General features: G+C 45.0%; 1 protein-coding gene across 1 annotated transcript; it reads right to left on the bottom strand.

Annotated features, from left to right (window-relative positions):
• Nucleotides 1-7,671: 7,671 nt before the first annotated feature.
• Nucleotides 7,672-10,680, bottom strand: LOC136181301 (interaptin-like). Its single transcript, XM_065962376.1, has one exon. The coding sequence runs from the start codon at nucleotides 10,678-10,680 to the stop codon at nucleotides 7,672-7,674; it is 3,009 nt and encodes a 1,002-aa protein (XP_065818448.1).
• Nucleotides 10,681-12,491: the final 1,811 nt, after the last annotated feature.

Genomic DNA, 12,491 nt, shown 5'->3' with positions numbered 1-12,491 from the left:
AGGAATTCATGTGCTTAAGTTCATCTTTGAGAATCCTGATCTCCTTTTTGCTCTCCAGTCTCCCATCATGCTCTATCTTCAATCTTTCCTCCGACTCCTGGACGATGTCCTTGCTGAGCATATCTCTGTCGGACCCTGGTTTGTTCAGCTCCTTCTCCTGTTTGATAAGAAAGTTCAGTCCCTGTACTTCATTCTTGAGGTCTGCAACCACCTGCCGTTGGGGTGGGTGTCCTTGATGCGATGGGCGATGGGGTCCATCCTGTTTGGGCCACTGGTGCTGCAAAGAAGCTCCCTCCCTCCTTTGGTGGAAAGTTTGAGCTTTTGGCTGAGCAGGATGCTGCCTGTTGTGGCTCTGTTGGTGGCCCCTGCTGTTGGCTCCTGGCATTGAGTTTCTAAACTCATGAGCCCCCATCTCCATCGTGTCTGCCCTTCTCTGGGATCTGTAGTACTCCATTACTGTTCTTAGATGAAACAGTGACTTAGCTGGTAAACTGTTTGTGTTCTTACTGAAGTGTCTTCTAACAATGTTGAATCTCAGATTGGATCTGTGAACTGTGGTTGTCTCAGACTTGACCAGTTAAGTACTGAGTAGGTCAGTCCTTGTGTTTACTTATAGTAGAATGAAGATTCTAAATGGCTTTGATGATCCAGAGTTCGGAATGCCTTTGATTTAATTTTTTCCCCAACATTCTATTAACACGACATCACGGCATCAGTCAAATTATTTTCTTCTATTCGAACGTAAACAAAATGGCTGCCCCAGCATATTCATTCAATATGACCCTTTACTGATTTACAATAGGCTGAGATATAATTATACAATGTTTTGTCCTACTTCTATTTTATCAAGTTGAATAAGTTAATCGTAGTTTACTGGTTTATTCTACAGGTCCACACAAGAAACACAAACGTTTAAGAACAATAAAAATGTCACAAACACTATACTCCATATAACTCCTACTTATAACAGCCTGTCCTGACAACATGCAACGCTAGCTAGCGTCGGCATCATAACCGGCCTTAATATATTGCTTGTTTGAAGTTGATGATTGGAGTGTCCTAACTGCCGCAGCACTTCGAGGCACGCCGTTTTTATCCCGACGCCCCTTTTCTATTTTCCTCTCTGTCACTGGCGTGGACAGACGAAGAACGAGGAAGAAGGGGGCTTTATACAGCACTGTCACTCACCTTTCTCAACACTCAACAGATCTTGTTAGTTTGTTTAACAAATCACCACACATCAGTTTGTCCAACGTCAATACAAAAGCACTAGATAGGCTACTGTTTGAAAGGGGGAACTGAAATTCACAGAGCAAAGAATGATTTATTTAATGTATTCAGTGTGGTTAGCAGTGGGCGATCATGCGCAATGCGACTTGAGCTTGTGTGCTGTTCGGGACACGGACTGAATGTTAGGCCGAGACAGCATGACCAGCATGGCTGTGGCAGCTGCCGATGAGCCTCCAGACCCCCCTGCAGGAACAGATGGCTGACGTCACTCAGGCTTCGTCCATTAATATTTACATGATGATGTAACGTATCTCATTACTTAAAGGTTTTTCATATGATATACAACATACAATACAACTATCAACACTTTCTCGTCAAGTCAACCTTTTAATCTAGCAGTGGAGATATAAACGGTAAAGGGACTTGAGCTTGTATATTTATTTTCAAGTCTTCTGACCACTCAAAGTGCTTTTACACCGCATGTCACACCTACACATTCACACACTGATGGGAGAGGCTGCTGTGTAAAGAGACCATCAAAAGTATGTAATCCCACTCATACGCATTCATACGCCGCTGATGAAGCAGCGGGAGCAATTTGGGGTTAAGTGTCTTGCACGATAACACATTGGACATGTTGCTGCAGGAACTGGGGAACGAACCCTCCGACTTCCTATTGAGAGACGGCCAACTTAGAAATGTACAAAGAAATTACCTCATATATTACAAATGGTTTCCCCTTTTCTTCCCCCCACCCCCCTAGAGCACATAGGCCTACATACATCAGGATCAATCAAACTTGAAAACCTGCCCCAAGGGGCTATTTTTGTAATACACAAAATATATTTGTATTAGTTGTTTGTGTGTTGAACACTTCAAATACCTTATGGTCCATTGTGTACTTTACTTTGTTCAAAACAACAATACATTTGGATACTTAGACTTTCAGCTGTTACACTATTGGATTCTTTCACACCATTATACTCTAAGTACAAACAACAGTCATAGAAATCCAAATATAGAAAGAATGATTATTTCAAGAATGTATTAAATTTTGTACCAATTTTTATTTTTTATTTGAAATTTGTGCCAAATCTTTTAATTAAGTCCAAATTTATGTGTGGGAATAACCGGAGCACCCGGAGAAAAAACCCACTCAGTCACAGTGGAAACATGGAAAGTCCTGACTGATAGAAACAAGAGGACTTCTATCAATCAGGACTTTCAGTTTCCACTGTGACTGCTTGGCCTGCTACTGCCAGTGTGTTGGGGGATTGTGTGTGTTGGGGGACGTGGATGGAGAGGGGGTTGAGGAGAGGCTGGGGTTGTCACATCTGGTCCAGCATCTGCTTATTCTGCTGCTTGAATTTGCGGCGGGATGCTGGAGTGAAGGACTTCTTGAGCTTCCTCCACAGAGAGATCTCTTCCTGCTCGCTCGGTTGTTGCCTCATTTCATTTTGAAGCACCTCCACTTTCTCCTCCAGCACCTGATTGGCTTCCTCCTCTGCTGTCAATTTTGAGGACAGCTCAAGACACCTGCTGGTCTGTTCTTGCAGCTGATTCTGTAAGCCCTGTAACTGCTTTCCTTTAAGCATGGCCTCTTTCTGCATGGCTTTCATGTCCTGCTCCAGGGATGATTTCTCCTCTTTGAGAGCCTGTGAGAACAGCAAATCTTTGTTGGCTGACTCCACATGCTGAAGCCTGACCACCTCCAGTTCATTCTCAAGGCCATCAGCCCTCAACCTTTGGTGCTCCTCTTGTAATTTGAGGTCCTCCACCTTCTCCTGCAGTGTCTGGGTTGTTTCCTTCTGTGCTGTAATGATGGAGGAAAGCTCAAGACACCTGCTGGTCTGTTCTTGCAGCTGGTTCTGTAAGCCCTGTAACTGCTTTCCTTTAAGCATGGCCTCTTTCTGCATGGCCTTCATGTCCTGCTCCAGGGATGATTTCTCCTCTGTGAGAGCCTGTGAGAACAACAGATCTTTGTTGGCTGACTCCACATGCTGAAGCCTGACCACCTCCAGTTCATTCTCAAGGTCATCAGCCCTCAACCTTTGGTGCTCCTCTTGTAATTTGAGGTCCTCCACCTTCTCCTGCAGCGTCTGGGTTATTTCCCTCTGTGCAGTAATGATGGAGGAAAGCTCAAGACACCTGCTGGTCTGTTCTTGCAGCTGGTTCTGTAAGCCCTGTAACTGCTTTCCTTTAAGCATTGCGTCTTTCTGCATGGCCTTCATGTCCTGCTCCAGGGATAATTTCTCCTCTGTAAGAGCCTGTGAGAACAACAGATCTTTGTTGGCTGACTCCACATGCTGAAGCCTGACCACCTCCAGTTCATTCTCAAGGTCATCAGCCCTCAACCTTTGGTGCTCCTCTTGTAATTTGAGGTCCTCCACCTTCTCCTGCAGCGTCTGGGTTATTTCCCTCTGTGCAGTAATGATGGAGGAAAGCTCAAGACACCTGCTGGTCTGTTCTTGCAGCTGGTTCTGTAAGCCCTGTAACTGCTTTCCTTTAAGCATTGCGTCTTTCTGCATGGCCTTCATGTCCTGCTCCAGGGATGATTTCTCCTCTGTAAGAGCCTGTGAGAACAACAGATCTTTGTTGGCTGACTCCACATGCTGAAGCCTGACCACCTCCAGTTCATTCTCAAGGCCATCAGCCCTCAACCTTTGGTGCTCCTCTTGTAATTTGAGGTCCTCCACCTTCTCCTGCAGCGTCTGGGTTATTTCCCTCTGTGCAGTAATGATGGAGGAAAGCTCAAGACACCTGCTGGTCTGTTCTTGCAGCTGGTTCTGTAAGCCCTGTAACTGCTTTCCTTTAAGCATGGCCTCTATCTGCATGGCCTTCATGTCCTGCTCCAGGGATGATTTCTCCTCTTTGAGAGCCTGTGAGAACAGCAAATCTTTGTTGGCTGACTCCACATGCTGAAGCCTGACCACCTCCAGTTCATTCTCAAGGCCATCAGCCCTCAACCTTTGGTGCTCCTCTTGTAATTTGAGGTCCTCCACCTTCTCCTGCAGTGTCTGGTTTGTTTCCTCCTGTGCTGTAAGGTTGGAGGACAGCCCAAGACACCTGCTGGTCTGTTCTTGCAGCTGATTCTGTAAGCCTTGTAACTGCTTTCCTTTAAGCATGGCCTCTTTCTTCATGGCCTTCATGTCCTGCTTCAGGGATGATTTCTCCTCTTTGAGACCCTCAATTTTCAACAGACCCTTTTTTGCTGTATCCACAAGAAGAAACCTGGTGTCCTCTAGTTCTTTTTCAAGGCAAACAGCCCTCATCCTTTGGTCCTCCTCTTGCATTTGGAGGTCCTCTACAATGTTCTGCAGTGCCTGATTGGTCTCCTCTTGAGCTGTAAGTTTGGAGGACAGCTCAAGACAGCTGCTCTTCAAACTCTCCAGCTGCTCTGCTTTCAACATTTCATTATTGAAGACCTCTTTCTTCATGGCCTCCATCTCATGCTCCAGGGATTTATTCTCTTCAGTCAGGTGGTCAACCAGCATCACCTTACTCGCGACTATCTCCAGATGCTGATGTGTGACTTCTTCCATTTCCTTCTGGAGGTCCTGCACCTTCTTCTGTAGGTTCTGATTTTCCTCCTCCTTTGCAGTCAGTTTGAAGGACAGCTTATGACATCTACTCGTCATTTCCTCCAGCTGGTTCTTCAAGGCCCGAGTCTGGTTAGCAGTTTTAATGTCTCTGCTAAAGGTTTCTTGCTGCATGTCGTTAAGCCTTTTCACCAAGGCTTCTTTTTCAGCTCTAAGGTCTTGGTCCAGCTTTGGGTCACTTGAGGCTGTGTCCTGGAGCTTTTGGTTAAGTGCTGCAATAACACCTATGAGCTCCTCCTTGGTTTTGGTGGAGTAATTTGACATGTCCTGTTGTATTGAAAATGAGGAATTCATGTGCTTAAGTTCATCTTTGAGAATCCTGATCTCCTTTTTGCTCTCCAGTCTCCCATCATGCTCTATCTTCAATCTTTCCTCCGACTCCTGGACGATGTCCTTGCTGAGCATATCTCTGTCGGACCCTGGTTTGTTCAGCTCCTTCTCCTGTTTGATAAGAAAGTTCAGTCCCTGTACTTCATTCTTGAGGTCTGCAACCACCTGCCGTTGGGGTGGGTGTCCTTGATGCGATGGGCGATGGGGTCCATCCTGTTTGGGCCACTGGTGCTGCAAAGAAGCTCCCTCCCTCCTTTGGTGGAAAGTTTGAGCTTTTGGCTGAGCAGGATGCTGCCTGTTGTGGCTCTGTTGGTGGCCCCTGCTGTTGGCTCCTGGCATTGAGTTTCTAAACTCATGAGCCCCCATCTCCATCGTGTCTGCCCTTCTCTGGGATCTGTAGTACTCCATTACTGTTCTTAGATGAAACAGTGACTTAGCTGGTAAACTGTTTGTGTTCTTACTGAAGTGTCTTCTAACAATGTTGAATCTCAGATTGGATCTGTGAACTGTGGTTGTCTCAGACTTGACCAGTTAAGTACTGAGTAGGTCAGTCCTTGTGTTTACTTATAGTAGAATGAAGATTCTAAATGGCTTTGATGATCCAGAGTTCGGAATGCCTTTGATTTAATTTTTTCCCCAACATTCTATTAACACGACATCACGGCATCAGTCAAATTATTTTCTTCTATTCGAACGTAAACAAAATGGCTGCCCCAGCATATTCATTCAATATGACCCTTTACTGATTTACAATAGGCTGAGATATAATTATACAATGTTTTGTCCTACTTCTATTTTATCAAGTTGAATAAGTTAATCGTAGTTTACTGGTTTATTCTACAGGTCCACACAAGAAACACAAACGTTTAAGAACAATAAAAATGTCACAAACACTATACTCCATATAACTCCTACTTATAACAGCCTGTCCTGACAACATGCAACGCTAGCTAGCGTCGGCATCATAACCGGCCTTAATATATTGCTTGTTTGAAGTTGATGATTGGAGTGTCCTAACTGCCGCAGCACTTCGAGGCACGCCGTTTTTATCCCGACGCCCCTTTTCTATTTTCCTCTCTGTCACTGGCGTGGACAGACGAAGAACGAGGAAGGAGGGGGCTTTATACAGCACTGTCACTCACCTTTCTCAACACTCAACAGATCTTGTTAGTTTGTTTAACAAATCACCACACATCAGTTTGTCCAACGTCAATACAAAAGCACTAGATAGGCTACTGTTTGAAAGGGGGAACTGAAATTCACAGAGCAAAGAATGATTTATTTAATGTATTCAGTGTGGACAGCAGTGGGCGATCATGCGCAATGCGACTTGAGCTTGTGTGCTGTTCGGGACACGGACTGAATGTTAGGCCGAGACAGCATGACCAGCATGGCTGTGGCAGCTGCCGATGAGCCTCCAGACCCCCCTGCAGGAACAGATGGCTGACGTCACTCAGGCTTCGTCCATTAATATTTACATGATGATGTAACGTATCTCATTACTTAAAGGTTTTTCATATGATATACAACATACAATACAACTATCAACACTTTCTCGTCAAGTCAACCTTTTAATCTAGCAGTGGAGATATAAACGGTAAAGGGACTTGAGCTTGTATATTTATTTTCAAGTCTTCTGACCACTCAAAGTGCTTTTACACCGCATGTCACACCTACACATTCACACACTGATGGGAGAGGCTGCTGTGTAAAGAGACCATCAAAAGTATGTAATCCCACTCATACGCATTCATACGCCGCTGACGAAGCAGCGGGAGCAATTTGGGGTTAAGTGTCTTGCACGATAACACATTGGACATGTTGCTGCAGGAACTGGGGAACGAACCCTCCGACTTCCTATTGAGAGACGGCCAACTTAGAAATGTACAAAGAAATTACCTCATATATTACAAATGGTTTCCCCTTTTCTTCCCCCCACCCCCCTAGAGCACATAGGCCTACATACATCAGGATCAATCAAACTTGAAAACCTGCCCCAAGGGGCTATTTTTGTAATACACAAAATATATTTGTATTAGTTGTTTGTGTGTTGAACACTTCAAATACCTTATGGTCCATTGTGTACTTTACTTTGTTCAAAACAACAATACATTTGGATACTTAGACTTTCAGCTGTTACACTATTGGATTCTTTCACACCATTATACTCTAAGTACAAACAACAGTCATAGAAATCCAAATATAGAAAGAATGATTATTTCAAGAATGTATTAAATTTTGTACCAATTTTTATTTTTTATTTGAAATTTGTGCCAAATCTTTTAATTAAGTCCAAATTTATGTGTGGGAATAACCGGAGCACCCGGAGAAAAAACCCACTCAGTCACAGTGGAAACATGGAAAGTCCTGACTGATAGAAACAAGAGGACTTCTATCAATCAGGACTTTCAGTTTCCACTGTGACTGCTTGGCCTGCTACTGCCAGTGTGTTGGGGGATTGTGTGTGTTGGGGGACGTGGATGGAGAGGGGGTTGAGGAGAGGCTGGGGTTGTCACATCTGGTCCAGCATCTGCTTATTCTGCTGCTTGAATTTGCGGCGGGATGCTGGAGTGAAGGACTTCTTGAGCTTCCTCCACAGAGAGATCTCTTCCTGCTCGCTCGGTTGTTGCCTCATTTCATTTTGAAGCACCTCCACTTTCTCCTCCAGCACCTGATTGGCTTCCTCCTCTGCTGTCAATTTTGAGGACAGCTCAAGACACCTGCTGGTCTGTTCTTGCAGCTGATTCTGTAAGCCCTGTAACTGCTTTCCTTTAAGCATGGCCTCTTTCTGCATGGCCTTCATGTCCTGCTCCAGGGATGATTTCTCCTCTTTGAGAGCCTGTGAGAACAGCAAATCTTTGTTGGCTGACTCCACATGCTGAAGCCTGACCACCTCCAGTTCATTCTCAAGGCCATCAGCCCTCAACCTTTGGTGCTCCTCTTGTAATTTGAGGTCCTCCACCGTCTCCTGCAGTGTCTGGGTTGTTTCCTTCTGTGCTGTAATGATGGAGGAAAGCTCAAGACACCTGCTGGTCTGTTCTTGCAGCTGGTTCTGTAAGCCCTGTAACTGCTTTCCTTTAAGCATGGCCTCTTTCTGCATGGCCTTCATGTCCTGCTCCAGGGATGATTTCTCCTCTGTGAGAGCCTGTGAGAACAACAGATCTTTTTTGGCTGACTCCACATGCTGAAGCCTGACCACCTCCAGTTCATTCTCAAGGCCATCAGCCCTCAACCTTTGGTGCTCCTCTTGTAATTTGAGGTCCTCCACCTTCTCCTGCAGCGTCTGGGTTATTTCCCTCTGTGCAGTAATGATGGAGGAAAGCTCAAGACACCTGCTGGTCTGTTCTTGCAGCTGGTTCTGTAAGCCCTGTAACTGCTTTCCTTTAAGCATTGCGTCTTTCTGCATGGCCTTCATGTCCTGCTCCAGGGATGATTTCTCCTCTGTAAGAGCCTGTGAGAACAACAGATCTTTGTTGGCTGACTCCACATGCTGAAGCCTGACCACCTCCAGTTCATTCTCAAGGCCATCAGCCCTCAACCTTTGGTGCTCCTCTTGTAATTTGAGGTCCTCCACCTTCTCCTGCAGCGTCTGGGTTATTTCCCTCTGTGCAGTAATGATGGAGGAAAGCTCAAGACACCTGCTGGTCTGTTCTTGCAGCTGGTTCTGTAAGCCCTGTAACTGCTTTCCTTTAAGCATGGCCTCTATCTGCATGGCCTTCATGTCCTGCTCCAGGGATGACTTCTCCTCTGTGAGAGCCTGTGAGAACAACAGATCTTTGTTGGCTGACTCCACATGCTGAAGCCTGACCACCTCCAGTTCATTCTCAAGGCCATCAGCCCTCATCCTTTGGTGCTCCTCTTGTAATTTGAGGTCCTCCACCTTCTCCTGCAGTGTCTGGTTTGTTTCCTCCTGTGCTGTAAGGTTGGAGGACAGCCCAAGACACCTGCTGGTCTGTTCTTGCAGCTGATTCTGTAAGCCCTGTAACTGCTTTCCTTTAAGCATGGCCTCCTTCTGCATGGCCTTCATGTCCTGCTTCAGGGATGATTTCTCCTCTTTGAGACCCTCAATTTTCAACAGACCCTTTTTTGCTGTATCCACAAGAAGAAACCTGGTGTCCTCCAGTTCTTTTTCAAGGCAAACAGCCCTCATCCTTTGGTGCTCCTCTTGTAATTTGAGGTCCTCCACCTTCTCCTGCAGTGTCTGGTTTGTTTCCTCCTGTGCTGTAAGGTTGGAGGACAGCCCAAGACACCTGCTGGTCTGTTCTTGCAGCTGATTCTGTAAGCCCTGTAACTGCTTTCCTTTAAGCATGGCCTCTTTCTGCATGGCCTTCATGTCCTGCTTCAGGGATGATTTCTCCTCTTTGAGACCCTCAATTTTCAACAGACCCTTTTTTGCTGTATCCACAAGAAGAAACCTGGTGTCCTCCAGTTCTTTTTCAAGGCAAACAGCCCTCATCCTTTGGTCCTCCTCTTGCATTTGGAGGTCCTCTACAATGTTCTGCAGTGCCTGATTGGTCTCCTCTTGAGCTGTAAGTTTGGAGGACAGCTCAAGACAGCTGCTCTTCAAACCCTCCAGCTGCTCTGCTTTCAACATTTCATTATTGAAGACCTCTTTCTTCATGGCCTCCATCTCATGCTCCAGGGATTTATTCTCTTCAGTCAGGTGGTCAACCAGCATCACCTTACTCGCGACTATCTCCAGATGCTGATGTGTGACTTCTTCCATTTCCTTCTGGAGGTCCTGCACCTTCTTCTGTAGGTTCTGATTTTCCTCCTCCTTTGCAGTCAGTTTGAAGGACAGCTTATGACATCTACTCGTCATTTCCTCCAGCTGGTTCTTCAAGGCCCGAGTCTGGTTAGCAGTTTTAATGTCTCTGCTAAAGGTTTCTTGCTGCATGTCGTTAAGCTTTTTCACCAAGGCTTCTTTTTCAGCTCTAAGGTCTTGGTCCAGCTTTGGGTCACTTGAGGCTGTGTCCTGGAGCTTTTGGTTAAGTGCTGCAATAACACCTATGAGCTCCTCCTTGGTTTTGGTGGAGTAATTTGACATGTCCTGTTGTATTGAAAATGAGGAATTCATGTGCTTAAGTTCATCTTTGAGAATCCTGATCTCCTTTTTGCTCTCCAGTCTCCCATCATGCTCTATCTTCAATCTTTCCTCCGACTCCTGGACGATGTCCTTGCTGAGCATATCTCTGTCGGACCCTGGTTTGTTCAGCTCCTTCTCCTGTTTGATAAGAAAGCTCAGTCCCTGTACTTCATTCTTGAGGTCTGCAACCACCTGCCGTTGGGGTGGGCGTCCTTGATGCGATGGGCGATGGGGTCCATCCTGTTTGGGCCACTGGTGCTGCAAAGAAGCTCCCTCCCTCCTTTGGTGGAAAGTTTGAGCTTTTGGCTGAGCAGGATGCTGCCTGTTGTGGCTCTGTTGGTGGCCCCTGCTGTTGGCTCCTGGCATTGAGTTTCTAAACTCATGAGCCCCCATCTCCATCGTGTCTGCCCTTCTCTGGGATCTGTAGTACTCCATTACTGTTCTTAGATGAAACAGTGACTTAGCTGGTAAACTGTTTGTGTTCTTACTGAAGTGTCTTCTAACAATGTTGAATCTCAGATTGGATCTGTGAACTGTGGTTGTCTCAGACTTGACCAGTTAAGTACTGAGTAGGTCAGTCCTTGTGTTTACTTATAGTAGAATGAAGATTCTAAATGGCTTTGATGATTCAGAGTTTCGGAATGCCTTTGATTTAATTTTTTCCCCAACATTCTGTTAACACGACATCACAGCATCATTCAAATTATTTTCTTCTATTCGAACGTAAACAAAATGGCTGCCCCAGCATATTCATTCAATATGACCCTTCACTGATTTACAATAGGCTGAGATAAAATTATACAATGTTTTGTTCTACTTCTATTTTATCAAGTTGAATAAGTTAATCATAGTTTATTGGTTTATTCTACAGGTCCACACACAAATCACAAACGTTTAAGAACAATAAAAAAGTCACAAACGCTATACTCCATAAAAATTACATATAACAGCCTTTCCTGACAACATGCGACGCTAGCTAGCGTCGGCATCATAACCGGCCTTAATATATTGCTTGTTTGAAGTTGATGATTGGAGTGTCCTAACTGCCGCAGCAGTTCGAGGCACGCCGTTTTTATCCCGACGCCCCTTTTCTATTTTCCTCTCTGTCACTGGCGTGGACAGACGAAGAACGAGGAAGGAGGGGGCTTTATACAGCACTGTCACTCACCTTTCTCAACACTCAACAGATCTTGTTAGTTTGTTTTACAAATCACCACACATCAGTTTGTCCAATGTCAATACAAAAGCACTAGATAGGCTACTGTTTGAAAGGGGGAACTGAAATTCACAGAGCAAAGAATGATTTATTTAATGTATTCAGTGTGGACAGCAGTGGGCGATCATGCGCAATGCGACGTGAGTTTGTGTGCTGTTCGGGACACGGACTGAATGTTAGGCCGAGACAGCATGACCAGCATGGCTGTGGCAGCTGCCGATGAGCCTCCGGTCCCCCCTGCAGGAACAGATGGCTGACGTCACTCAGGCTTCGTCCATTAATATTTACATGATGGTGTAACGTATCTCATTACTTAAACACTTAAAGGTTAATCATATGATATACAACATACAATACAACTATCAACACTTTCTCGTCAAGTCAACCTTTTAATCTAGCAGTGGAGATATAAACGGTAAAGGGACTTGAGCTTGTATATTTATTTTCAAGTCTTCTGACCACTCAAAGTGCTTTTACACCGCATGTCACACCTACACATTCACACACTGATGGGAGAGGCTGCTGTGTAAAGAGACCATCAAAAGTATGTAATCCCACTCATACGCATTCATACGCCGCTGACGAAGCAGCGGGAGCAATTTGGGGTTAAGTGTCTTGCACGATAACACATTGGACATGTTGCTGCAGGAACTGGGGAACGAACCCTCCGACTTCCTATTGAGAGACGGCCAACTTAGAAATGTACAAAGAAATGACCTCATATATTACAAATGGTTTCCCCTTTTCTTCCCCCCACCCCCCTAGAGCACATAGGCCTACATACACCAGGATCAATCAAACTTGAAAACCTGCCCCAAGGGGCTATTTTTGTAATACACAAAATATATTTGTATTAGTTGTTTGTGTGTTGAACACTTCAAATACCTTATGGTCCATTGTGTACTTTGCTTTGTTCAAAACAACAATACATTTGGATACTTAGACTTTCAGCTGTTACACTATTGTATTCTTTCACACCATTATACTCTAAGTACAAACAACAGTCATAGAAATCCAAATATAGAAAGAA

This window comes from Labrus bergylta, chromosome 13 (genome assembly GCF_963930695.1).
Source record: "Labrus bergylta chromosome 13, fLabBer1.1, whole genome shotgun sequence".
NCBI classification, from domain to species: domain Eukaryota; kingdom Metazoa; phylum Chordata; class Actinopteri; order Labriformes; family Labridae; genus Labrus; species Labrus bergylta.
This window is presented reverse-complemented; position numbering and strand designations above follow the sequence as displayed.

Excerpts from the sequence above, each read along its gene's own strand:
- LOC136181301 (XM_065962376.1), bottom strand. The coding sequence starts at position 10,680 with ATGGAGTACTACAGATCCCAGAGAAGGGCAGACACGATGGAGATGGGG.